This window comes from Pseudorca crassidens, chromosome 15 (assembly GCF_039906515.1).
Source record: "Pseudorca crassidens isolate mPseCra1 chromosome 15, mPseCra1.hap1, whole genome shotgun sequence".
In the NCBI taxonomy this organism is placed as follows: Eukaryota; Metazoa; Chordata; class Mammalia; order Artiodactyla; family Delphinidae; genus Pseudorca; species Pseudorca crassidens.
The window spans coordinates 4074432-4102206 of record NC_090310.1 but is presented as its reverse complement, the minus strand read 5'-3'; the positions used below and the strand labels follow the sequence as shown (position 1 = coordinate 4102206).

At 40.1% G+C, this 27775-nt stretch overlaps 1 protein-coding gene across 14 annotated transcripts in view; it reads left to right on the top strand.

The window, feature by feature from the left end:
- Positions 1-27775, top strand: part of RNF216 (ring finger protein 216) — a 172450-nt gene that overhangs the window by 46584 nt on the left and 98091 nt on the right. For all 14 annotated transcript variants that reach the window (XR_010934747.1, XR_010934749.1, XR_010934748.1 and 11 more), the window contains exons 6-13: positions 4363-4465; positions 6296-6460; positions 14134-14248; positions 17496-17635; positions 23138-23188; positions 24689-24826; positions 26736-26884; positions 27396-27474. Coding sequence is in view for 10 of the 14 variants with exons in the window: in XM_067705430.1 (XP_067561531.1) it covers positions 4363-4465; positions 6296-6460; positions 14134-14248; positions 17496-17635; positions 23138-23188; positions 24689-24826; positions 26736-26884; positions 27396-27474 (940 nt within the window). In the remaining 4 variants the exon portion in view is untranslated. The remainder of the gene's footprint in view (positions 1-4362; positions 4466-6295; positions 6461-14133; positions 14249-17495; positions 17636-23137; positions 23189-24688; positions 24827-26735; positions 26885-27395; positions 27475-27775) is intronic.

Here is a 27775-nt window from a genome sequence, read left to right as displayed (position 1 = left end):
TTTGTTTTTTAATTTTGGTCTTGTTTCTCATCTTTGGGAGTATTGGTCTGCCATTACTAGAAGTGAAGGTGCTGTTTTATTCTAAGGTTTTAAAATATTTTCTTTTTGAGTATGTAAACAACATGATGGCAACTGCATTATTTTTAATTAATAAACTTTAATTTTGAAATAGTTTTAAATTCATAGCAAAATTGAGCAGAAATAGCTACATTTTTACAATGAAAAATATCTCCTAGACTTCCACTCAACCAAAAATCAACTGATTGATTGATTGATTTTTGGCTGCGTTGGGTCTTCGTTGCCACACGCGGGCTTTCCCTAGTTGTGGTGAGTGGGGGCTGCTCTTCCTTGCGGTGTGCGGGCTTCTCATTGTGGTGGCTTCTCTTGTTGTGGAGCATGGGCTCTAGGTGTGTGGGCTTCAGTAGTTGTGGCACACAGTCTCAGTATTTGTGCCTCGAGGACTCTAGAGCGCAGGCTCAGTAGTTGTGGCACACGGGCTTAGTTGCTCTGCAGCATGTGACATCTTCCCAGACCAGGTCTCAAACTCGTGTCCCCTGCATTGGCAGGTGGATTCTTAACCACTGCACCACCAGGGAAGTCCAAACTGTTTTTTTTTAACGTACCTTTTTAGTTCTTGGAATGAAAACCTAATTTTTTTTGGAGGGTAAATACAATTTTGGATATCTTTTTCATGAAATAGTGTTATGTAAAAAAATATTTTTTATGGTGTTATTAGTGATTACCTTTAATAAAAATTATTCTATTGAATTTTCCTCTTTGTTAAATATTTTTCCTGTACATAGTTTCACTAGTGTTCTGATAAACATTCTGCATTATTCCATGTAGTACTTTTCCTTTTTTTTGTTATACACGGTATGTTGAAACCCTAAAAGTTAAGATTTGGGATCAGGGATTATAAACAGATTCATGATCCTTGAAACATATTTCCAAAGAGCTTTCCAGGGAATTCCCTGGCAGTCCAGTGGTTAGGCCTCTGTGCTTTCACTGCGGAGGGCCTGGGTTCAATCCCTGGTTGGGGAACTAAGATCCCACAAGCCAAGTAGCGCAGCAAAAACGAACTAACAAATAGCCTTCCTGTGGAGTTGTGCCAGTTTATGTTGCTGTTAGAGATGTATATGAATTGGTTTAATCATTCCTCAACAATATAGAGTAGTCTTATTTTAACTAGGCATAAAGTAAGTAATATTTTAGTTGCGTTTCTTTGGTAATTAGCTATGTACCATTTTTCATGTATTTGTTTACTAATTGTATTTCCCTCCTATGTAAATTGTTTACTCCTTCTCTTGTATCATTGAATTCCTTTTTTTGTTAATATTTTCCTGATTATGAAGCATAATGTTCGTTCATTTTAGAAACTATAAATGTATATACCTAGCACACTTAGTTACAGAATACTGATTTGAATAGGATACCAAGTAGAATTTTAAATAACTTATAGTAAATATTAAAGTAATCTTTTAGAAATTTAGTATACTATAATGTTTCCCTCTCATTCTGTGGATGAATATATTATTTTTTAAGTATCTGCAAAATTAGTCTTCAATGTAATATCGGTAAAGTGTGATCAAATTGACAGATTCTGTGACAATTCTGTTCTCCTACCTCCTGAGTCTCATACATGTCATTTTTTCTAGGGGCTTACTGACTCTGTGCCGTTTGCATCACTGAAAAGCAAATATTCATCCTTAAACATAAATTCTTGTGAATTCCAAAGGAAAGGGAATGTTCAATAATGGTATTGAATCTTTTGAAACTTACAGTATGATTTTCCTGACACTGCTTTCCTTTACGTCCCTGGGCTGTTGAGACTAAGTTGTTAATTCTCAAAACTAAGTTGAATGTTGTTAATGTAGGGCCGAAAGGAGGCCCAAAGCAGAGTTGAACAAGCTGGTATTTTGTGGGGCTGACTCTCAGTCACTTTGTGTGCAGTCTTTAAGTCACCTTTAGATGTAACCAGCTGGTCATTTTAGCAGGAGGGGCCTGTTCACCAGAGAACCTGCTGTGATGGTAACCTACTCTTTGACGCTTTAACTAAGACTTTTCACTCACATGTGATGCAACTTAAGTTGGATCGAGGCAGCAAACAACTATTAAAGAATAAAAGCTTGGAATATTAGCTTGGCTTATTTAGTGGGAGTGCTTTCTCGAAACCCTGTAGCTTGTCAGGTCAGATCAAGCATGAAATAATATCAGTAGGTGGGCAGATTTGAGTTCTGACAAGCATTTCGATATGTGAAGTTTTTAATAGTGTTGAAAATATAAAATGAATTGCTAAGAGAAGAACCTCTAAAATGCGGCCGGGGGTTGGGGGGTGATTCAGAAATTATACCTACTGTTCTATAGCATGTACTTTAGGAAGTGCATAAAAATAGAACATTTTAAAGGATGAGATTTTAAAAACTAGAAACAAGTTTTACTACTTTCTTCCAACACCCTAGCAGATCATCTTCCATGCGTCCCACTTAGGAGACCTCTGGCTTCACTCATGCATGGCTATTCTATTAAAGAAGATTCTTTATATTTGACCTTTTTATCTTTCCCCAAATTCCTGGTTTTGGGGCAGTTTGTTGGCCTGTGGTAGCCACACTTATCAGAACGTTACAAACAGGTAAGATTGGAATGGAGGAGCTATTCCACATCTGGTTTGTAGTATGTCCAGTTGTGCATGTTAAAGGGGTTGTTTGGAACTTCATGCCTTTCTCCACAAATACTGGATTCTTAACAGTGAATGATTCTCAGCTTAGCCTTCAGAGATCTGTATAACCTGTGGTGCTCATCAGTTTGTACTGGAACAAAGAGTCACCATCAGTGACAATGCTTTTAATGGGAAATGTGCTCAGAATTCTTGACTAGGGGTGTCTCCCCTTGCTACTACTGTAATATGGGAAAGGGGTTTTTCCCTCTCCAGGCCTCTGGCATTATGTTTCAGAGACTGGGCGTGGTGATAGGAAGAGGAGAGCTTAACAGTAAGAAGCATGGGACTCCTGGTAGTGATGATGAAGAAAAAGGTGTTGAGATGTGCTGACCGGTCCTGGAGTAGGAGGAAGAGGGGGCTTTGCAGTTGGGCTTTGTATTCCGGCCAGTGCTGAGGGCCCTGAGGGGGATTGCAAAAGAAGCATGCCTCCCTAGTTTTTAGTCCCCACACACTGGCCCTTGGTGAGAAGAGGAGCTGGAGGTGAACACCTTTTCTCTGTCTTCTTCCTGCTAGACCTGTCTTAATTAGAGGCTGCGCTCCTGACACTGGACAGGAGAGACCTGGGGAGAAGGGAGTTGAGTGAGAATCATGGTGGGGCACCTTCGAGGCAGTGGAGTCATCTTCAGAATCTGCAGGAGCAGGGGAAGGAAGGTAGAGGAGAGGGGAAGCCCCGGTTGCCCTGTAACTGGGAAGCTTTCTTGCTACTGAAGTGGCTCGTGCTGCATACCACCAGGCTGTACTTGTCTGTGTGGAATCATCCCAGGAGTACAGTTCGTTGCTTCTTTGGTTGTTAGGGTGAAAGGCCTTCTTAGTTAACATTTGTAAATCTGGGTGGTGATACATCTCTCATGTTATCTTATTCTCTATATCCTTACTTTTGAAGGATTTCATAGTAGTGATAAAAAGACAGGGTTGTTAGTTTGGTATGAAGAGAGTCTGTTCTTAAGCAAACATGGTCTGTTCCTTCAGCCTTACAGTAAACTGAGCATCCCTCAGATTGTCATGGGGATTTATTACCGTAGAGTTAAAAGAAGTATTAATGAATTAGTAGAAGGTCTTTTATGTTCCATTTATTAACTCTTAGAAAACTTTTTTTTTTTTTTTGCTGCGCGCGGGCCTCTCACTGTTGTGGCCTCTCCCATTGCGGAGCACAGGCTCTGGACACGCAGGCTCAGCGGCCATGGCTCACGGGCCCAGCTGCTCCGCGGCATGTGGGATCTTCCCGGACCGGGGCACGAACCCGTGTCCCCTGCATCAGCAGGCGGACTCTCAACCACTGCGCCACCAGGGAAGCCCAGAAAACTATTTTTAATTGTGAATGTAAATACAAACTTTTCTCCATACAGTTCAACCAGTAAGAATTTCAGTGACTTCATTATATTGATACCCAACTAATAGAAAAACTTCGGAGTTTATATTTCAGTATGTATATTACTTTTTAAATTAGCAAGTAAAAATAGAGATTCAGTGTAACTGTCTTTTGTCTATCTATTTGTTTTATTTTTCTGATCTGCAAACATTTTAATTCCCTGATAGGTCAATTATAATGTGTGTCTAGAAACTTTATTTTCACACATTACATTTGAATCAATGGGCAGGTGTGGGATTGGGAAGCACTATGAAAGTAACATCATTTATTTTTGCAGACTTTGTAATTTTCTTCTGGAAAATCCAGATTATCCAAAGAGAGAAGATAGAGTCTTTATCAATCCCAATAGCAGCCTGCTTGCCAGCCAAGATGAGATAAAGGCAAGTTGTGCTCTTGTTTTGCAGTGTCTACTTGGAAATGCTCTGCTCTTTTCATCATTTTTAAGGGAATAAACTGCTTTGTCAAGACACATTTTTTAAGACAATCCAGGAAAAGAGGATTTCAGAATATATATTTTAGTGGGATTTCTCCATCCGAGTCACTTTGAATTCTGTATTTGACTTCTTTCATTGTAACTCTATCTTCCCTTCCCCACAAAGAATTAAACAAATCCTCCATATCTTTAATTCTACAAAGGAAGTTCCTGAGATAAACAAGAATTGGACCGGATTATTTGTATCATTTTAGGTTTTTTTTTTAAACATTTTATTATGAAATTTTCAAACATACAGTAAAGTTAGAAGGCTTTTCCATTGATTACCTATATATCCACCAGCAGGACTATTAAAAGTTAACATTTTACTATGTCCATTTTGTCACATGTCCATCCCTGTGTCCATCAGCACATTCCTTTCATATTTTATTTCATTATAATGCACTTCAAAGTAAATTGCAAAAACATCAATACACTGCCCCGTAAATACTTTAGCATGCAGATTATTGCCTAGAGTTTAATGTCTGTTTACAGTTTTTCTTTTTGTATAAGATTTATATACAGTACATACACCTGTGTAACCAAATCCTGTATCAAGATATAAAGTTTGGTTTTTAGAAATCTTAATCATTGTCTTCATTTGTGATCCAGACTAGCATTTAGTGTGTTAAGCTGTTGAAGGAAAGTATAGTTCAGAACTGCTTCACTGGGATCTGTTGTACCATCCTTCTACTTACCACAAATTCTTTTTGACTCTTTCTTTTATGTATGGGTATTACTCATTTTATTGCTCTTTACTTTTGTGCTTTTCAGATGTTACAATTTTTTTTACAAATTGAAGGTTTGTGGCAATCCTGCCTTGAGCAAATCTGTTGGTGCCATTTTTCCAACAGCATTTGTTCACCTCGTGTCTCTATGTCACATTTTGGTAATTCTCACAAGATTTCTGACTTTATTACTGCATTTGTCATGGTGATCTGTGATCAGTGACCTTTGGTGTTACTGTTGCAAAAAGATTGACTTGCTGAAAGCTCAGATGATGGTTAACATTTTTTAGCAGTAAATTTTTTTTTTTTTTTGTGGTACGCGGGCCTCTCACTGTTGTGGCCTCTCCCGTTGCGGAGCACAGGCTCAGCGGCCATGGCTCACGGGCCCAGCCGCTCCGCGGCATGTGGGATCTTCCCGGACCGGGACACGAACCCACATCCCCTGCATCGGCAGGCGGACTGTCAGCCACTGCGCCACCAGGGAAGCCCAGCAATAAATTATTAATTGCAGCATGTACTTTTTTTTTGTACATATGCTGTTGCACACTTACTAGACTACAGTATGGTGTAAACATAACTTTAACTTTTCTTTGCATTGGGAAACCAAAATATTTGTGTGACTCGTTTTATTGTGATACTAACTTTATTGCAGTGGTCTTGAAACAAACCCGCAGTTTCCCTGAAGTATGCCTGTATTTTGTAGCTGGAAAAAAATTCATTTTTCTAAACATTTTGTGAAAAGAAAATGGCTAAAAAATTGGGTTCAAATCCCCAGCTATACTTTTTCATAGTTCCAACTAGTAAAACTAGTCTTCAGACTCCAGACAGACTGTTTAACCTCTCTGAACTATCATTTCTTCATCTCTATTCAGGGTTGGTATCCTCCTTTAGAGTAATTATGAGTACAAGTCAGATTATTCTATTCTGTAGTAAATAATTCTTCAAATGATTTCCCCCTCGTAGGAAATGCACTGTCTGGCCTCTAATGTTGTGCCTCTCTCTCATTTCAGTTGCCTAAAATAGACTTTTTTGACTATTCTAAATTGGCTCCTCTTGACCAGCGCTGCTTCATCCAAGCTGCTGACCTCCTGATGGCCGACTTCAAAATGCTCAGCAGTCAGGACATCAAGTGGGCCCTGCATGAGCTCAAAGGACACTATGCAATCACCCGAAAGGTGCTCTACTTGGTCTTCCTGCTGGGGTCACACCTCTTGACTAACTACTCCTTCCCATGATAACAGAATGAAGAGTTCAGCTTGTGGAAATTGGCATGGTTTATGATGGTAAAGAGCTAAGGAGTTTGTCAGGGCAAAGGTAAATAGACAAAGGTATTTGCTGATCAGGAAGAACTGAATGAAAAGAAATACATATTAGAAGCAGGGAGGTTCTGGTTTGACCATAAAGACGTGGAAGGTAATGAATTTTCCCATGGAATGCGGATGACTAGAGTGTAAAAGATGCATTTCAGTGCTATTCCTCCCTCATTTGCTTTCTGACTTGGAACTGGCCACCACAATCCTCCCCCAGATGGCTCAGTTAGCAGTTACATGTAGAGTCTGTAAAGGGCCCAGGAACCCAGCTCTGCCCAGGGAGTGGTGGTTTGCCTCAGAAGCGAGTAGGCAGCTAACTGAAAGCTCTCGAGGTTTTGTTTTTTTCTTCTGGGCCCTAAATAAGGTTCCATGTAAGGGCCTCTGTTCCAGGGCTTGGAAGGGTGCTGGTCACTAGTGGGTAGCAGACGTGCTTCATTTAGTGAAGTCCATTGTACAGTGCCCGTTTCATGGCAGTCAGCCAGGATGGAAGAGTGAGCACCAGCAGGTCCTTGACTTGTTCCTCTTTCTCCTGCCTTTAAATCCATTTCTCCTGCTGAAGTTCTGGTGATTCTCAGCAGACAGTGTGCTTTTCTTTCCAGAAGACAAGCAAATGTGGAGTTACTTTAACGGTTAAAATACCCACTGGGTCATAACCTGAAAGAAGGTGAACATCGGTGAATTTGCTGCGTGTAGACCCCTTCCACCTTTAGATTGATAACATTTAGGCAGCTGGCAACAAACTCCTAATTGTAGGTTCATTTTAGGTAAAATTACTCTGAAGGGAACACAGAGATAGTGCCTTCTGTTTCTGAATCTCATTCCCCATGCTAAAGAGGGAATGTTTGTACTGTCATTGAAAAATGAATGAGCTTCCCCCCCAAAATAACGACCTTGAGAAAGAAAGGGGCTCTTTCATCTTTAGGCCCTGCCTGGTGTCTTTACTGATGCTTTGGTGCCTCACACCTTTTCTGAGCTCCCAGGGAGCCTAGATGAGAAGTAAGAGGGCAGCAGCAGGAGACAACCCCTGTGGTCTGGGTGTGGGCTGGTCCTCATTGGTAACGTCCCTGCCGCCATCCTGAGATAAGTAAGAGTAACTGTACTCGCACATGCTTCTCCCCACTGAAGGCCTACTAGTTATATGGGTGGGAGGTTGTAGGGCTTTGTGGCTCAGTTCTTGTTCATACCTTCCTTATCCTTTTCCTTGTTTTTCTGACTCTTTATATTTTTATTGTGTCTGCTTGTTTTAGTGGGTAATTTAAAAATTTGCAGGATTTTGGAAAGAGGTGGGTTGGACTATTTGAATGAATGTAAGGTGTTTAAGGAGAAATAATGTTTGACAGAAGCTAAAATCTGATGTGCTCAATCAGAAAGTCTCCCTGCTCTATGGACATGGTGCACAAGACTTCTGCCTTGTAGGAAGTTACACTCACGTGGACAGGGATGTAGAAAACACACCCGGAGATGCTTCCTAGTTTCAGCAATAGCATGTCTTCCCTGTGCCACTCCCCAAACATGATGATTGCTTTGGGAGGGTATGCTGACTGAAGACAAAGTCAATTCTCCGTGGATTTCTCTTTTTTTTACTTTTTACTATAAACATCAAACACATATAGAAGTAAAGATCATATTGTAAAAAACTCCTGCTTACTGTCACTCAGCTTCAGCAATTATCAGCTCCTGCCCAATCTTGTTGTATTGTATTTCCACCCCTACACACTTCTCCCTCCCAGACTGTTGTGAAGTAAATTCCAAGCTTCATTTCATTTTTTTCATCCATAGGTATTTCAGTATTTATCTTTAAAAGATAAATACAGAGACAAAATAATTTTTAAAACACAATCAAAATACCATTACCGCAGCTTAAAAATTAACATCATCAGATATCCAGTCAGCATTCAGATTTCTCTGAATATGTCAAAAATCTTTAGCTTGTTTGGTCATAGAGTTCCAAGTAAAATCTGTTTATTGCAGTTGATTGATAACTTCTTAAATCTCTTTTTAAAAATCTGTAAGCTCTCTCTCTTTCTTCCCCCTTTATTTTTCCTTACTGCCTATTTGTTGGGGAAAACTGGATTGTTTTATCTTACAGGTTTTCACAGTCTAGATTTTGCTCACTGCACCCCTGCATTGTAATTAAATGATTCCTCTCTCCCCTCAGTTTTGTATAAATTGATGGTTACATCTAGAATCTTGATCAAACTTAGGTTTGATTTTTTTTTCTCTCTCATGAATTTTAATTCTACTTCTGCCACTTTGGTGTGTGACTTTGAGCAAGTGTCTTAAACTTGCAGAGCTTCAGTTTTCTGTTAGTAAATAGTGGATGTCTTAGATGGGTAATGTGAGAATTAGATGAGATAATATATAGCAGGCCTATAACACAGTGCCTCACATATATCAAGTTTCAGTAACAAGTTCCCATCCCTTCACACTTCTCTCTGTGTGCTACAGAATAATTTTCAAACCATTTGACTTAACGGTTACTCAGTGCTATCTTCAGAGTTGGTCCTTAGTGTAGTACAAGAGCACAAGAGCCTTGCGTGGTTCGGCCTCCTTAGGTTTGCAGCGCTGAATTCATGCTAGAGAGGCCTGTGACCAGCAGGGCCCACTTTGGTTTGTTGCAAGCCTGTGGTATGGAGGCCCAGAGTGCAGGAAGACTCTACCCGCATGTGTGTGCACTTGTGGATATTTTAGCTCCACTCTTTTTATGGGTGTATCCTGTGGGTGAGCTTCTTGGAGACCCCAGTGCAGCTGCAGTAATGTTTCTTCTGGTTGTAAAGTTCTGTAGGGACAGAAATGCTGTCAGCACTAAGTGTTTTCAATGAATAACTTCTAAACTGGAGAGAACTGGTCATCCTTAAAATTGACAACAGGAACTACTTCTTAAAATGAATGTTTATTTTTATCAAACTAATTAATTTCCATAGTTTAAAAAAGCAGGGACTTCCCTGGCTGTCCAGTGATTAAAACTCTCTGCACTTCCACTGTAGTGGGTGCGGATTCAATCCCTGGTCAGGGAACTAAGATCCTGCATGCTGTGCAGCGCGGCCAAAAATTTTTTTTAAATAAATAAAATACAATAGTGGCAAAATGCTCATTTATAATTTTGTAAATGGCAGGCTGAAGCCCCCTTCTTCATCCTCTTCTATATGTTTTTTTTTTCTGGTATTTACCTCCACATTTATGAACATATTATTATGCTTGATTCATTTGTTATAGTTTACTCTTTATGGTAGATGGAGGTTCTAGATCTAACACACACTCATCTTTTAGATGCATACAGCTTTTTTTAAATCTGTTTTTAGAATTGTCATTATTATGACTATGGAAATGTTCACTGCTAGGGCAAGTAATGTACTATGATAACGTTTCCTTTTTTTGAATTTTGTATTTTTCATAGAGTTAAAAATCAGTTGCCTTGGTTTTTTCATTTGCTTTTTTTTGTTGTTTTGTTTTTTTGACTCTGGGTAAATCTTTCCACACCCAACAACTTGAAAGTTGTTCTTATTCTAGTTTTGCTTATTGTCTAACCTGTCAATTCTCATTTCTTTTTTTTTTCTTTTTTTCAATTAAAGTTTACTTGCTGTACAATATTACATAAGTTACAGGTGTACAGTATAGTGATTCACAATTTTTAAAGGTTATACTCCATTTATAGTTATTATAAAATACTGGCTATATTCCCTGTGTTGTACAATATGTCCTTTTTAGTTTACTTTATACCTAATAGTTTGTACCTCTTAATTCCCCATCCCTATATTTCCCTTCTCTCCTTTCCTCTCCCCACTGGTAACCACTAGTTCTCTGTATATGTGAGTCTGTTTCTTTTTTGTTATATTCACTAGTTGGTTGTATTTTTTAGATTCTACATGTAAGTGATATCATGCAGTATTTGTCTTTCTCTGTCTGACTTATCTCACTTAGCATAATGCCCTCTAAGCCCATCCATGTTGTTGCATATGGCAACATTTCATTCTTTTTTATGGCTGAGTAGTATTCCATTGTATGTATATTCCACACCTTCTTTATCCATTCATCTGCTGGTAGACTCCAGTCTGTTCGGATTGTTCTTCATGCCTGCTGCATAGCTGTTATCTTGGGAATTCCCTTTGCCTTTTGACAAAGATTAATTTTCTGTATTCTAGATCCTGACAACTTTCTGTGTCTTCCTTTACACACTCATGTCATGCTTGACTGATGGTTCCACTGGATTGAAAATTATTTCCCCTCCTAATTCTTCTCAATAATTCTGCCCCAGATGAGACTACCTCTTTCAGGCAGTTTGTTGAATGCCTGCCATAGGTCACACATTGGGAATGTCACAGTAAATATAGAGGTTCCCTTCCTTCATGGAGCTTAATGCTAGTGGACAGGGCCATCTTTTTTAACCCACCCCTTGACTTCTCTTCTCTGAGGTGGTCGTTCTCAGGGTATTGACTACCCAGGCTTCCTAGATTTCTCCATCTGTGTACTTGAATGGTCATCTCTGTCTCCATGCAGGTAACATATCCCTGTCTCTGGACCTGACCTTTCTACCAGGCTCCACAGAGGAGTCTCTGTCTACTTCTCAGCTTTTGCATCATCACATGACCATTGTTGTGTTTTTAGGTCATCCCTTAAAAGAAGTTTGGCTGTTGTCAGAGATGGCCCCAAAATCTTACCAGACTGTATCCTTGATTCTCAAAACGAATACTTTGAGTGGGTATTTGATTTGTGAGTGTGAGAAGGCTGGAGGGAAAAGTGCCAGAAACAACAAAAGGAACATTTTTAAGATTTTTTCTTCATTATCTGTTCTGTGTTCTTCCTGCTAGGTTTTTGGGGTACTTACTTTGTGGTAGTTACTGACTAGACCCTGAGGACACTGACATGCGTAGAATACAAATTAGCTTCTTTCCAAAGAGTTTTCAGTCTGTTTGAGGAGATTAAAGTTTAAAAAAAAGGCTAAAGCAATGTGATGAGTATTATAAAATAGAGTGAATAAAGGTGCATGAGGGCACTAGGAAAGAAATGAAGATGTCATTTGAACAAGGTCTTAAAGATGCTTTCACTAGAGGAATAATATGTGAAAGGCTAAAAGGTAAGAAAAAGTAACTGTGATGCCTTTTGGTTGTGTAGGTATGAATTATAACTAGCAGGTCTCGAAAGGAAGGAATTCTGATTCTCTAATTTTATTTGTCTACTGGACCGTTAGTCAGTAGGATAAGTAGGGAGTTACCTGGTGGTCTAGTGGCTAGGACTCGGCGCTTTCACTGCCGTGGCCCAGGTTCAGTGCCTGAGGGGAACTGAGATCCCGCAAGCTGAGAGGCACGACCAGAAAAAAACAAAAAAAGATAAGTAATAAATGTTAATATAACTATTAAGGTAAGATTTTGGAGGTGTCTTTAATTTTTAGGCAACATTTTGTTTTAAGGTACAGCTTCCTGACAAGTATGAGTTTGTGTTCATATATATGGATTTTTTTTCCTGCTAACTAGAAACAGTATTAAATGGGACCAAGGTAATGACCTCAGTTCTTGCAGTCAGGAGCCTCTGTGTTTTTTGTTTGTTTGTTTAATATTTATTTATTTGGCTGCACCACGTCTTAGCTGTGGCATGTGGGATCTTTTAGTTGCAGCATGCAGGATCTAGTTCCCTGACCAGGGATTGAACCCAGGCCCCTTGCATTGGAAGCGTGGAGTCTTAACCACTGGACTGCCAGGGAAGTCCCAGAAGCCTCTGTGTTTTATGACAGTGTAGTGTGGTTGAAAACCCAGTAGACTACCTACCAGTTATGAGCTCTGAGTTCACATTCCAGTAATCAGTTGCTGATAAATGACATCTACCGTTTAATTACCTCATTTTTAAAATGCAGATAATAATAACTTATCCTGCCTCCTTTCCTGGGTTTTTGCACATAGCCCTGGTTCAAGGGTGGGGTTTTACCTGTAGATAAAACTTGGTATAAGTTAGTAGTTTTGCAGCTGAGTACAAACATGTGACTTTAAGATTGGTGCCTAAGGATTTGTGGGGAACACCTTGGGTAGTGGGACAGAAAGAAGAAACAGAAAGCAAGGGAGGAGGCACTGCAGCTGTGGAGGACGTTGATCCGGGATATAGAGAGGTGGCAAGATGAATCTTGCTGTTGGCCAGCTCTTGATGGGGTTTCACTGAAATCTGAGGGCAAGGTGATGTCAAAGAGAGGAGCTTTAGTTCCGAGACTGGCCTGACTTCCTATACTAGCTTTAATTAAGGTTTGACTGGGGGCAAGTTCCTTTCTCTAAGCCTTGCTTCCCTCTACTATAAAATAAATAATACCTCCCTCAGAGGATTGTTGTGAGAATTAAATAAGTAAGGACTTGAAAGGGCCACATGTAGTGCTTAGCTTATAGGAGGCACGCACAACGAATGGTAATTCCCTTCTGATTCCCAAACTTAGGAGCTTTGAAAAGGAAGGGAGGTAGGAGGTAGATTAAGATGCAGGGGTGATCCTTAGAAATCATGAATTCTGTCTGGGAAACGCTGAACTGCCAGCATGCTGGGTGGGGCCTGTGAGACATCCAAGTAAAAGCAATTCATTGGTTGGCTGAATGGACAAAAAAGGTGGGAAATACGAACTGGAGAAGGGATTTTGAGAGTCGTCAGCATATGGAAGGTGACCTTACCAGCCTGGATGAAGTGTACCTAGAGAGACTGTCGGGTAAGAAGAGAGCCAAGGCTGCCTTGAGGACTCCCAACATGGAAAAACTAGGTAGAGCAGCAGGCAGCGAGGAAGGAGGAAGTCAGGAGAGTGGAGCAGGCAGCATTGTTCGTGCTGCTGAGAGATCCAGTGAGGTGAGGAGTTAGCCCCGCGTTAGGAAGATTAGCAAGTGGAAAGGTGGGGTAGAGGCCAGGTTAGAGGGAGTTGGCCGCTTGTGGGAGGCGAGGTGATGGAATGATGTACAGATTGCTCTTTTGATAAGTTTGGCTACAAAGAAGAGGAAGAAGAAAAGGGCTGGTAGCTGGAAGAGGAAGGAGGTCAGGGAATGAAAGGTTTTCTTTTTTTTTAAGATGGCAGAGACTTGAGCACCTTTAAATGCCTATTAGAAAGATGTAAAAAGGGGGAGAAGCTAAAGGAATGGAAGAAAAGGGATTATCACTGGCATAAGAATTTTGCACTCCCGTGTTCAGTACAAAGTGGGGATGTGGGTGAAAGCAACGAGAATGTGGGGCAAGTGGAGGAGGGAGTGTTGACCAGGGAAACACCATGTAAGATGCTGCCTGTAAAATATAACTTGTAACCATTTGTTACGTGATTTAACCTGTGTTTATTTAAGGACAGCTTCAGTAGTTTCTGTTTTCTTGTGCACCTTTATCAGTAAGCATTTGGTTCTACCATTATAGCAGTTGTTGAAAGAGAAAATGAAAACAATAAAATGCTACCTGTTTATTTTGCTGCTGCCTTTTCTGGTAAGCCATGTAGGGAAGATAGCTGTGAGTCACAACGAGATTTAGGGATTGCCGATGTTTCATGTACTTTTTTTGTCCCATTTACAGCAGTAACCTTTCCCTTTCTCAATTTTTAGGCCTTTTCTGATGCCATTAAAAAATGGCAGGAGCTATCGCCAGAAACCAGTGGAAAAAGAAAAAAGAGAAAAGAAATGAATCAGTATTCTTACATAGATTTCAAATTTGAACAAGGTAATGGCCAAATGTGAGTGTTGCTGATGGTGTTTGCAGAGCCGTCTGCTCCCACACAGCCTGTAAGGGGAGTCGTGGTGTGGCTGCTTAGAAGTGCCCTGTTACAGCAGTCTGAGGAGTGTCACTGACATGACTGCTCTGATGGCACATTGGTGTTTTTAGAAAGTGGCTAGTTTGTCATCTTTCTGTTTAGGATACACCATGACAGGAAAATTGTGTGTAATGTTAGATTCACATGTGGAAAAGTGTTTGGGGACATTCTTCAGCTTGGGGGGAAAAGAGGTCTTGAAGGTTTGACAAGAATTAACCTTTCACTACATAGTAAAAGCTAGACCAGTGATTGATTGCTTACTGCAGAGGAGTCACTTACACACCTGAGAGAGAGTAGCTTCTACACAGAAAAAAACCAAACAGCTCTTAAACTGCCACTTAAGCTGTTTATTTAAAATTCTGTTATTCATATTGATGAAGTAACTGCTGAAAGCTCTTTCAAAGAGGTTATTTCAGGTCTAACTCCCCACCCCCCGCCAAGGTAAACTTGCTGAATTTTGCAACAAATTTGATCTTAGTTGCTTGTGTCTAAGAAAAGAGTCCACTTCAACTTTTCCTGTAGATTATGTCATAAATAAGAATATTTCCCTTTTCTTTTCTCCTATGTGTCTTTCCGTTACAACTGTAATTAATTTCATGACTTGACTTCAGGTGTGACTAAATGAAAAATCCATGAGATAGTTATAGAGTTGGAAAGTATTTGAATTTTTGAACTCTTCAGGATCTAAAAGAAAACGTCCTAGGCTCTGACTTCTAAGTTCACCAAGCTACTCTGTGAAGCAGTGCTCTCCTGACATGACATTCTCACAGATCTGTGGCAGAATGGAAGTGGGGACTGTGTATAGGTGGTTTTTCATTCAGCTGAATTCATCCACAGTTTACTAGGCATCCCTAATACATAGTCATTTAGTATTTGTTTCTGACTTTCAGTGGTAGAGAAAAGAAAGTACCACTTCACAAGATGATCTACTCCCTTGTTGGTCAGCTATGTCTTTTAGAAAGTTATTCCTTTATATCAAGCCAAAAATGTACCTTCCTGGGACTTCCCTGGTGGCGCAGTGGTTAAGAATCATCTGCCAATGCAGGAGACATGGGTTTGATCCCTGGTCCGGGAAGATCCTGCATGCCACAGAGCTACTAAACAGGTGCGTCACAACTACTGAGCCTGCGCTCTAGAGCCCATGAGCCACAACTGCTGAGCCCACGTGCCACAACTACTGAAGCCCACATACCTAGAGTCCATGCTCTGCAACAAGAGAAGCCACCTCAATGAGAAGTCCACGCACCACAACAAAGAGTAGCCCCCACTCACTGCAGCTAGAGAAAGCCTGCGCGCAGCAACGAAGACCCAACACAGCCATAAATAAATAATTAATTTGAAAAGTAAAGTCGTTCTGAAAAAAATTAAATACTTAGATGTGAATCTAACAATACATGTACAGGACTTATGATGAAAACTACAAAACAATGAAGAAAGAAATCAAAGAAAATATAAATAAATGGAGAAACGTACTGTGTTCATGGATTGGAAGACTCAGTGAAGATGTAAATCCTCCCCAAATTGGTACCATGCTTAATGTAATTTCTGTCAAAATCCCAGCAAGATTTTTTTGTAGATACAGGCAAGGTATCCTAAAATTATCCTAAAATTTATATGGAAAGGCAGGGCACTAGAATAGCTAAAATGATTTCTTTTTTTAAATAAATTTATTTATTTATCAGTAGTTTTGGCTCGAGGGCTCTAGAGCATAGGCCCAGTAGTGTGGCACACGGGCTTAGTTGCTCCGCAGCATGTGGGATCTTTCCAGACCAGGGCTCGAACCCATGTCCCCTGCATTGACAGGCAGATTCTTAACCACTCCGCCACCAGAGAAGTCCCAGTGATTTTTAAAAAGAAAAATAAAGTGGAAGAAATCAGTCTACTGGATTTCAAGACTTACTACATAGCTACAGTGATTAAGACTAGGTGGTCTTGGGACTTCCCTGGTGGTCCAGTGGTTAAAAATCCACCTTCCAATGCAGGGGACCACGGGTTCAATCCCTGCTCGGGGAACTAAGATCCCACATGCCGCAGGGCAACTAAGTACGAGCGCTGTAACGAAAGATCCTGCATGCCGCAACAAAGATCCCATGTGCTGCAGCTAAGACCCAATGCAGCCAAAAAAATTAAATAAAATAAATAAATACTGTTTAAAAAGAAAACCAGGTGGGCTTGGCAGAAATATAGACAGATAGATGGAACAGAATAGAGAACCAAAAACTGGTTTTCTAAATAATGAAAAAAAATGTTTTAATTTTAAAAACTAGTGAGAGTAAAAAAAAAAAAAAAACTAGAGTGAACAAGAGAAAAGAGAGGAAAAATAAAGTGTATCAATGTATAGTAAATATTGATAAAATCAAGAGATTATCAAAAAGGTTTTTTGAGTAAATAGAAAATCTGGGTGGAATAGACAGTTTTCTAGAAAATGTACATTACCAAATCAACCAAAGAAATACAAAAACTAAACCAGACCAACTGCAAGATTTGACACTTGTCATTTTGTTAGCTTTTATTCTAAGTGTTATTTATTGTAAATCTAGGTACTGCTCTTTTCTGTCTTTGAAATTTTCAAAATAAAAAAAATTTTTAAACATGCATGAAACACATGTGCATCTACCAGAATGGCTCGAATTAAAAACTGATGTCATCAGGTGCTGAGGACAATGTGGAGTGATTGAAACTCACATACATTGCTGGTGGGGGGAGAGTGTAAATTGGAACAGACACTTTGGAAAAGTAGCACTGTTTTCTAAGCTGATCCAGCAATTTTACTCCTTCACGTATTCTCAGCTGAGTTGCAGGCATATGTATAGCAGCCCTGGTCATAATAACCCAAAACTGTAAACCTGCCTGTCCTCAGTAGTGAATGCACAGTAAATTGTGGTATATTCACACAGTGCAGTACTGACAGGCTAGGAGAGACCTTCCAGCTGGATTATAATAAGCAGGAGCGAGGGAGGGGTGGAGAGGAAGAAAGTCGGGAAGTGTGTGGAATGTTAGGGAATGGTAAGGAGCCCAGTTTTCCCAAAGAGAATGTGTTATGGGAAAGTCACTAAACGTCCTCTGTAGGACCAGGCCACAGAGGACTGGGATGGCTGCCTGGATTCCTAGCAGAACAGTTGTCTGCATGACTTTGCATTGTCATTTATCTTCTAGGTGACAAAAAAATAGAAAAGAGGATGTTCTTTCTGGAAAATAAGCGGCGACATTGTAGGTCTTATGACCGGCGTGCTCTCCTTCCAGCTGTCCAGCAAGAGCAGGAGTTCTATGAGCAGAAAATCAAAGAGATGGCAGAGGTAGGAAGATGTGTTTGGAATGTGTTTCTGGGATTCTGGTTTGCTGTTAGGGCATAGTATAAAACTGTCTTGTAAGATTTGCCTTTTCTTTCAAGTGGTTCATTTGAATAAACTATAAAACTTTTAAAAGGAAAACAAAACTAGGTTTTGTAATGATACTGACTGAAGTTCACAGTTTCATAAATCAGATTTATGTTAGAGAATTTTAATTGGAGCTTAGTAAACACATCTGTTTCACCTCCTTCACCCTCTAATGGTGGAAATTAGAGGAAATGGAGGAAAAAACAGAGAGATTCCATTTAGCTCTTTAATTCTTCCAAGTATACTATCAAATGTGCAAGTCAACTGGAATATACATATGTTGGCTATTTAATACAAACAAACCTCGGAGATATTGCAGGTTCAGTTCCAGACCACCGCAATAAAGTGAATATTGCAATAAAGCTAGTCATATGAATTTTTTGGTTTCCCAATGCATAGAAAAGTTATGTTTACACTACACTGTAGTCTAGTAAGTATGCAATAGCATTATGTCTAAAAAAATGTCCATGCCTTAATTAAGATATACTTTTATTGCTAAAAAATGCTAACCATCATCTGTGCTTTCAGCGAGTCATAATCGTTTTGCTGGTGAGGGGTCTTGCCTCAGTGTTGGTGGCTGCTGACTGATCAGAGTGGTGCTTGCTGAAGGCTGGGGTGGCTGTCCAGATTTCTTAAATGTGACAATAATGAAGTTTGCTGAATTGATCGATTCTTGCTTTCATGAATGATTTCTCTGTAGCATGCAGTGCTGTTTGATAGCATTTTACCCACAGTAGAACTTCTTTCAAAATTGGAGTCAGTCCCCTCAAATCCTGCTGCTGCTGCCTTATCAACTAAATTTATGTGATTTTCTAAATCCTTTGTTGTCATTTCAACAATCTTCATAGTATCTTCACCAGTAGTTTCCATCTCAAGAAACCGCTTTCTTTGCTTATCAATGAAAAGCAACTCCTTGCCTGTTAAGGCTTTATTATGAGATTGCAACAATTCAGTTCTAATTCTAGGTCTCTTGCTGTTTCTGCCACATCTGCAATTAATTTCTCCATTGAAGTCATCCACACGTATTGGGATCAGCTTCTTCCAAACTCCTGTTAGTGTTGGTATTTTGACATCTTCCCATAAATTATGAATATTCCTCTTTGCATGTAGAATGGTGAATCCTTTCCAGAAGTTTTCGGTTGACTTTGCCCCAGATCCATCAGAGGAATCACTATGGCAGCTATAAGCCTTACAAAATGTATTTCTTAAATAATAAGTCTTGCAAGTCAAAAATTACTCCTTGATCCATGGGCTGCAGAATGAATGTTTTGTTAGCAGGCATGGAAACATTAATCTCGTTCATCTCCGTTAGAGCTCTTAGGTGACCAGGAGCATTTCAGTGAGCAGTAAAGGAATATTTTGAAAGGAATCTTTTTCTGAGCAGTAGTTCTCAACAACGAGCTTAAAATATTCAGTAAACCATGTTATAAACAGATATGCTGTCATCCAGGCTTTGTTATTCCATTTATAGAGCACAGACAGAGTAGATTTAGCCTAATTCTTAAGGGCCCTAGGATTTTTGGAATGGTAAAAGGAGCACTGGCTTCAGCTTCAAGTCATCAGGTGCATTAACCCCTAACAAGAGAGTCAGCCTGTCCTTTGAAGCCAGGCATTGACTTCTCCTCTCTAGCAGTGAAAGTCCTAGATGACATCTTCTTTCAATATAAGGCTGTTTTGTCTACATTTGAAAATCTGTTGTTTAGTGTGGCCACCTTTGGTTAATTACCTTAGCTGGATCTTCTGGATAACTTGCTGCAGCTTCTACGTCAGCATCTGCTGCTTCACCTTGCACTTTTATGTTATGGAGATGGCTTCTTTCCTTAAACCTCAGGAATCAACCTCAGCCTGCTTCAGACTTCTGCAGTTTCCTCACCTTTCTCAGCCTTCGTAGAATTGAAGAGAGTTAGGGCCTTGCTTTGGATTAGGCTTTGGCTTAAGGAAATATTGTGGCTGGTTTGATCTTCTGTTCAGACCACTGAATCTTTCTCCATATCAGCAGTAAGGCTGTTTCACTTTCTTATCATTGTGTGTTCATTGGGGTAGCAGTTTTAATCTCCTTCAAAAATTTTTCCTTTGCATTCACAACTTGGCCAACTGTTTGGTGCCTAGCTTTTGGCCTATCTCGACTTTTGACATGTCTTCCTCACTAAGCTTAAATTGTTTCTAGCTTTTGATTTAAAGTGAGATGGGCCACTCTTCCTTTCATTTGAATGCTTAGAGGCCATTGTAGGGTTATTAATTAGCCTAATTTCAACATTGTTGTGTCTCAAGGAATAGGGAAGCGGGAGAAGAGGGAGAAGGATGGGGAATGGCCAGTCAGTGGAACAGTCCGAACACACGACATTTATCGATTAAGTTCACTGTCTTATATGGGTGCAGTTCATGGCACCCCAAAACAGTTGCAATGGTAACATCAAAGATCACTGATCACCATAACAAATACAGTAATAATAATAACGAAAAAGTTTGAAATACTGCGAGAATTGCCAAAATATGACCAGAGACATGAAGTAAGCAAATGCTGTTGGAAAAATGGCACTGATAGACTTGCTTGATGCAGGGTTACCACAAACCTTCAGTTTGTTTAAAAAAAAAAAAAGGTACTATCTGCAAAGTGCAGTAAAATGAAGTGTGCCTATATGTGTTTTCTAGACCAGCAACTCTCAAGTTTGCCCCATGGGTCCCTGGGTTTCCCAAGACTCTTTAGGATGTCTGCGACGTCAGATCTCTTATCGTGATAAGACGATATTTACCTTTTTCACATTGTTGAATTTGTACTGAGGAACAAAAGTAGTGGTGCCTTAGCATGAATCAAGCCAGTGGCACCAAACTCTACTGGAAATCATTACTTTCTTCACCACCATGCACTCACATTTTAAAAAACAACAAAAAAAGCCCATGTCGTCTAAAAATGTATTTGATGCTTTGATGAAGCAGTTGAAATTATTACTTTATGAAATTTTAACCCTTGAAAACATCTTTTCAATACTCTGTATGACAAAATGGGAAGTACAGTTGTCCCTCCATATCCACAGGGGGTTGGTTCCAGGACCCCCACCACAGATACCAAAATCTATAGATGCTCAAGTCCTTTGTATAAAACGGCTTAGTATTTGCATATAACGTACACACATCCTCCCGGATACTGTAAATCATCTCCAGATTACTTACAACACTTAATACAATATAAGTGCTCTGTAAATAATTGGCAGCACACTGTAAATTCAAGTTTTTCTTTTTGGAACTTTCTAGAATTTTTTTCCCCCAAATAATTTTGATTTGAGGTTGTTGAATCTGTGGATGCAGAACCTGCATATATGGAGGGCCGAATGTATGCATAAAGTGCTTTTGCTGCATACTGGCTGACTATGATGGTTTTCTCAAGGAGAAGCATTTGTAACATCGAATTGCAAGCTGCTGAATTAGGCCCTTCTCCCTACCCCCCCCAAAAAACCCCCTACCATTTTTACTTGAAAAAATGACTGACAGAAAAACTATGATTATTCAAAATTAGGTATTTAGCAGGAATTTTCTCAGAAATGAATGAAGTGATTATTTATGTCCAATGATAAAATTCTGGATCTCAAACAGAAATTGGACTTTTGGAGAATTGTCATCTTGATCCATCCGTCATAGAGTTACCTGTGACTGTATCTGTTACATTAAAATCTGTTAGTGTAGCTTGCAGTTCGAATAGATATTTCACCCATGCATGATTTTATCATAAACACCGGTTCACTGAATTATGTAGACCTTCCAGATGTTGGCACATTTCACAGTATAGTATCAAAACACCACATTTGCTAATATCACTGCCAGCCTCATCAGAGAAGTGTTGAAGTATTGGCAAGATGGTTGTGGTCATCTTTTTGATGTCCAAATTGTCCCTTCTTTGGCCAGTGGCGTCACCTTCAAGTTAGTTCCTCTGTCCTGGACCTAGTCATCTTTCTTTGGCAGTATCCTTGCTTTCTGGCACACCTGGTGATCCAGGTTCAACTTCTGCTTTTCCTAACCTGGACCTGGAATCACCAACTTTTCCAAGATGTCATATTTTCTTTTAGTGGAAGTTCATACTAAGATTTTTATTTCAACTTTGGTTTATAGGGTTTTTTTTACTTCTTTCATTTTACGTAAGCATTTCTTTTCTCTTATGCTGAAAATCTTGGCTCTTAATTACATTACCATAATGGCTTATTTCCTTTATCCTATGTTGTATACTTAGTAGATCCCAAATAACAACCCAGTATTATTACCAATAATGTTGCTAAATACGGTCTAGGATTTATTTATAACTTAGATTAGGAATTTGAAATTAAAATATTATAAAGTTACTTGAAATAAGTGTGTGGTTATGCCATTAACTTGGTAAGCAAAGAAGTTTGTTTATTTTTAAGTTTTAAGGAATTGGTTTTTAATTTCTTTTTCATTTAATTCTGTTGTTCAGTTATGTAAAGTATTTTTAAAGTCAAAACTATAAAACAAGGAACATTCAGAGAGATCTAGCCTCTGTCCTGTCTGTCCTCCCCATGTCCTCTAACTCCCTCTATACATAAACCATTATTAATAGTTTTTGGGTTGTCTTTTCTTATTTTATGTAAAAGCATATATGTGTGTATATATATATATATATTTTTTAAAACCTTTCTTTCTTATTAAAAGGTACACACTGTTCTACTCTAGCCTTTTTCACTTAACTGTGCTTCTTGGCAATGACTCCACAGCAATCCATGGAGATTTTTCTCTTTCCTTTTTAAAACTGCCTAGTGTCCCATTGTCTGCAGTACCAGAGTTGATTCAGTTATTCGCCTACTGAGGGACACTCAGGGTTGTTTCCAGTTTTTTGCTATTATAAATAGTGCCATGATAAATAACTTTGTGCATACATCATTTCATATTTCTGCCCCAGGGTAACTTTGGAATAGATTCCTACAAGTGCGATTGATGAATTGGAGTGTAAATACTTATGTAACTGTTATATGGTGCCAAATTCCCCTCCATGGTGGTTGTACTGTTTTGCATTCCCACCAGTAATGTACAAGAGTGCCTGTTTCCCGCTAACCTCACCAACGGAGTATGTTTTCAAGCTTGGTTTTTACCCACTCAGTTTTTTTTTGTTTGCTTATGCTATGCTGTACTCTTCATAAATGTTTTATGTCAGTCTTTTATTCCTTCTATATTTTGAGTCAGATTTAAGGAAGTTTTCCCCATATATTCTAGTACTTATATGGTTTCCTTTTTCATGTGTAGTGTTCTGATGCATTTTAAATTTACTCTCAGGTAACTTTTTAAACTACTAAACTATGTAACTGAAGAGATGACTATTAATAATAGGGTTTTTTTATGTTTATGAAAGTAAATGCTAAATGGTTTGTGGCATCTTGACTAAATTTGCATCTGCGTGTATGGTTTTTTGTTCCTCAGCATGAAGACTTTTTGCTTGCCCTGCAGATGAATGAAGAACAGTATCAAAAGGTAGTTAAAATCTCACCTAATCAATTTATTCTGGGTATTTTCATTAGCTGTTTTCTCTTCTCACATTTCCTGAGCATTTTGATGACAAATTGGTTCCTGTATAACCTTTGCTGTTGATCTGCTGAGTTTGAGCTTCAGCTAAGTTACAGTCAGGTACTTAAACCATTATAGTCACTCTTGCTTCCAAATTGGATCAGATTTGGAGGGAAGATAATATTGTTAGAGTCGTGCCTCTTAAAAAACATTGCCTGGAATCCATTGGATAGACTCTTAGAACAAAATTTAGAATTCACGTATCACTTATAGGGTTAGAAGGAAGAGATGTGTCTAACCTCAGGACCAGATGGCTTTTGTATGATGTCAGCCATCCTCATGTAGTGGCCTTTTCTAACATGGTAGAAATGGACTAGTGACTGGATCAGTCACTGCCCTTAATAAAAAGCGTAAGTTTTCTGGTACTCGCAGTACTTGAGATGCTGCTTTATATAGCTTCAGTAGTCACTTAAGATAAAGCTTGTGCTGAGTTGTGACCCCATCGCACTCTTGTCTTATAATAAGGAGCAAAATCCAACATTTTTTAAAAAATTTATTTTATTTATTTATTTTTGGCCGTGTTGGGTCTTTGTTGCTGCGTGCAGGCTTTCCCTACTTGTAGCGAGCGGGGGCTGCTCTTCGTTGCAGTGCATGAGCTTCTCATCGTGGTGGCTTCTCTTGTTGCAAAGCACAGGCTCTAGGCGTGCGGGCTTCAGTAGTTGTGGTGCACGGGCTCAGTAATTGTGGCTCACGGGCTCAAAGCGCAGGCTCAGTAGTTGTGGTGCACGGGCTTAGTTGCTCCGCGGCATGTGGGATCTTCCCGGACCAGGGCTCGCACCCGTGTCCCCTGCATTGGCAGGCGGATTCTTAACCACTGCGCCACCAGGGAAGCCCAAAACTTTTTAAATAATATCCCTCATGCCACTTGTCCCTGACTGTTATGTTAACATCTGATTATAGATGTTACAGTTCTGCTGGTACCATGAAATTCATGAATATGATAACTTTATACAAAGGATGATACCAAAGAATACCCCCAAAAAACATGAAAATCTCACTGTCTTTAGCTACGTATTAATATTTGTACTAGCATCTTAAGCTAGATTTATACAGCAGAAACAGCTTGGGCTTCCCTGGTGGCACAGTGGTTGAGAGTCCACCTGCGGATGCAGGGGACACGGGTTCCTGCCCCGGTGTGGGAAGATCCACGGCTGGGCCCATGAGCCATGGCTGCTGAGCCTGCGCGTCCGGAGCCTGCGCTCCACCACGGGAGAGGCCACAGCAGTGAGAGGCCCGCGTACCGCAAAAAATAAAAAAAAGAAAAAAGAAAACAGCTCATCATTGTTTTATGGCTTCTAGGGATTGCTTTTCACCTCAGAATGTACTTGGAGGTGGGGGAATATGAAACATGGCTGCCTCCTCTACTTGCGTGTAGGGAATTTCATGTGTGTTTCTGGTGGCTTGCAGGATGGCCAGTTGATTGAGTGCCGCTGCTGCTACGGGGAATTTCCATTTGAGGAACTGACGCAGTGTGCAGATGCTCACTTGTTCTGCAAAGAGTGTCTCATCAGATATGCCCAAGAGGCAGTCTTTGGATCTGGAAAGGTAAGAACCATACAGTGTGTCCATACATAGGAAATATTCACAGAGTTTGAGGACACCACATTTATAGACAAGTGTAAATGCCTCATGGAAGTGCCTTTTCTGAGGTGATGTGGAACTCTGCTAAGACATGCTAATGTGTGTGATTCCTAGACAGCCTTTGATTTGTGTGATTATGTTGGTTTGAAGCACAGCAGATTTTTTTTCAGGGAATGGTTTAATTCTTCCATGCTCTCATGCCCAGCGCACTGGAGCACCAACTTCTTCAGTTATCTTCTGTTTGAAATTAAAATGAAGGATGAACTCAAAAAGAGAATCTTGCAGGCTGTTTGAACATATGAGGCTGCAAATTAGTATTTTTTTAACAAAATTTTTAAAACATTTTATATAGTTGTATTAAAATGAATAATATTTTTAATTATTTATTATTTTTGGTTGTGTTGGGTCTTCGTTTCTGTGCGAGGGCTTTCTCCAGTTGCGGTGAGCGGGGGCCACTCCTCATCGTGGTACGCAGTCCCTCTCACTGTCGCGGCCTCTCATTGTGGAGCACAGGCTCCAGACGTGCAGGCTCAATGGTTGTGGCTCACAGGCCCAGTTGCTCCGCGGCATGTGGGATCCTCCCAGACCAGGGCGCGAACCCATGTCCCCTGCATTGGCAGGCGGACTCTCAACCATTGTGCCACCAGGAAAGACCCATAAAATGAATAATATTTTATACAAGATTATATTTCTCTGTCCAAAGTCAGTTTCTCTTGACACCAACATACAATATGGAAAGGAGTTTTTTGTCTTAATGAACACTTAAAAACCAAAATTGCTTTTCATAAATGCCCCACCAATAATCAAACCACTTGACATCAATTATTCTAAAATCAGTTGTAATTCAGTCAAGGACTGAGTAGCAGAGTTTTTTTTTGTTTTTTGTTTATAAATGTATTTATTTATTTTTGGCTGCATTGGGTCTTTGTTGCTGCAGCGGGCTTTCTCTAGTTGCAGCAAGTGGGAGCTACTCTTCGTTGCAGTGCGCGGGCTTCTCATTGTGGTGGCTTCTCTTGTTGCAGAGCACGGGCTGTAGGCGTGCGGGCTTCAGTAGTTGTGGCACGCGGGCTCAGTAGTTGTGGCTCACAGGCTCTAGTGCACTGGCTCAGTAGTTGTGGCGCACGGGCTTAGTTGTTCCACGGCATGTGGGATCTTCCCAGACCAGGGCTCAAACCCGTGTTCCCTGCATTGGCAGGCGGATTCGTAACCATTGTGCCACCAGGGAAGTCCCCTGAGTAGCAGTTATTGAGCAGAGTAGTTGTGATTAGCAGAATATAGGCATAGTTTAAAGATATTGTAAGTTCGGTTCCAGGCCACTGCAGTAAAACAAATATCAAAATAAAAAGAGTCACACAACTCTTTGATTTCCCAGTGCATGGAGAAGTTATGTTTACACTATACTGTAGCCTGTTAAGTGTGCAATAGCATTTTGACAATCCCCTTCCCTCCTACCACTCATCTCTGCCTTCCAAGAGGTTCGGAACTCCAGCCTTTCCACAGAGTGTAGAGGGAATCAACTTGCTTATCATGAGTATCTGCTTTTCAGACACTGAGCTGTGACTTTCCTCCTCTAGTCTGCTAAGTGATTTATCTTTCCTCATCTACTTCCCATCTTCATATATTGTGGTTTAGGCTGATAGACGTCCTCTGGTAGAATCAAAGATGGACTTTGTGTTTTTGTTTCATGGTTTTCTTGTTCTGAGTGTGGTTTCTCAGAGAAGAGGGGACCTTTACCATCTCAGAGTCTGTGTTCCAAACCACGATTTATTTGCTTCCCATTGAAAGATGCATTTAACCACTGAGGTTTTTTTGTTTCTCTGAAAACTTGGTTAAATTTTTTTTTTCCCTTTGCCTCCTGACCGTATCATTCTAGTCAGAGCTCAGCTGCATGGAAGGCAGCTGCACATGTTCATTCCCAACCAGTGAACTGGAGAAGGTGCTTCCCCAGACCATCCTGTATAAATACTATGAGCGAAAAGCAGAAGAAGAAGTTGCTGCAGCCTACGCTGATGAGCTCGTCAGGTGGGTCCTCAGAGTCAGAGTGTCACTTGTCAACTCATTCCCTGTTAGGTAGACTGCCTGGGCCCTTTCATTGGTGATGAAAATTCTGTAACAGAGCTCTATCTCCAGGTTTTCTGGCATTTCTTGCTTTTAAAAAAAGAGAATAATTGTATTCATAGAAAAATTTGCAGTTTGTATTTTTACCTACATTCCTTGGCACCTCTTAATCATCTGGCGTATAGGTACAGTCCTTGTGCGTTGGTTAGAGGAAAGATAACATGTGTAAGGAGTTCTCAGAGAGGTATGTTAAATATTGAGTGGTTTGCACTGAGGCAGAACCCAGAATGGCACCTGCATTTCCTGGTGAGAGCCAGCACAAAGCAGAGCCTCAGTCCATGTTTTAATGAAAAGTTAAGGAGCGAAAGGAGGTGTGGCTGTCCAGCTGAAAACTCCATCTCAGTATGAATAATCACATGGAACAAATCAGGCTTTAATATTCTGAATAATATTCCTTCTGCTGTTTTGATTCTAGGTGCCCCTCCTGCAGCTTTCCTGCTCTGTTGGACAGTGATGTGAAGAGGTTCAGTTGTCCCAATCCTCGCTGCCGAAAGGTAGGGAGGCAAATATTTTTTCTAGATTCGTATTTGTATTATGGACTGCCTTTGTGGCACAGATATGTGCTGGGTGTCTGCATGCTGACCCATGAGGAGGATTTGAGTGCTCTCCTTTTCATGAAAGCAAGTGAAGATTGGTTCTTTGTGAAGGGCGGCTGACTTTGTTGCAGAGATGGGGGCCACTTACAGAATTTTAATCACATAGCTCTGGATCCCTGTTTTATGCCATCTGCCTAAAGGGCAGATACTGCAGTGTAAAATGTGAAGGGTTCTGTGTTTATTCCACTGTGCCAGTATT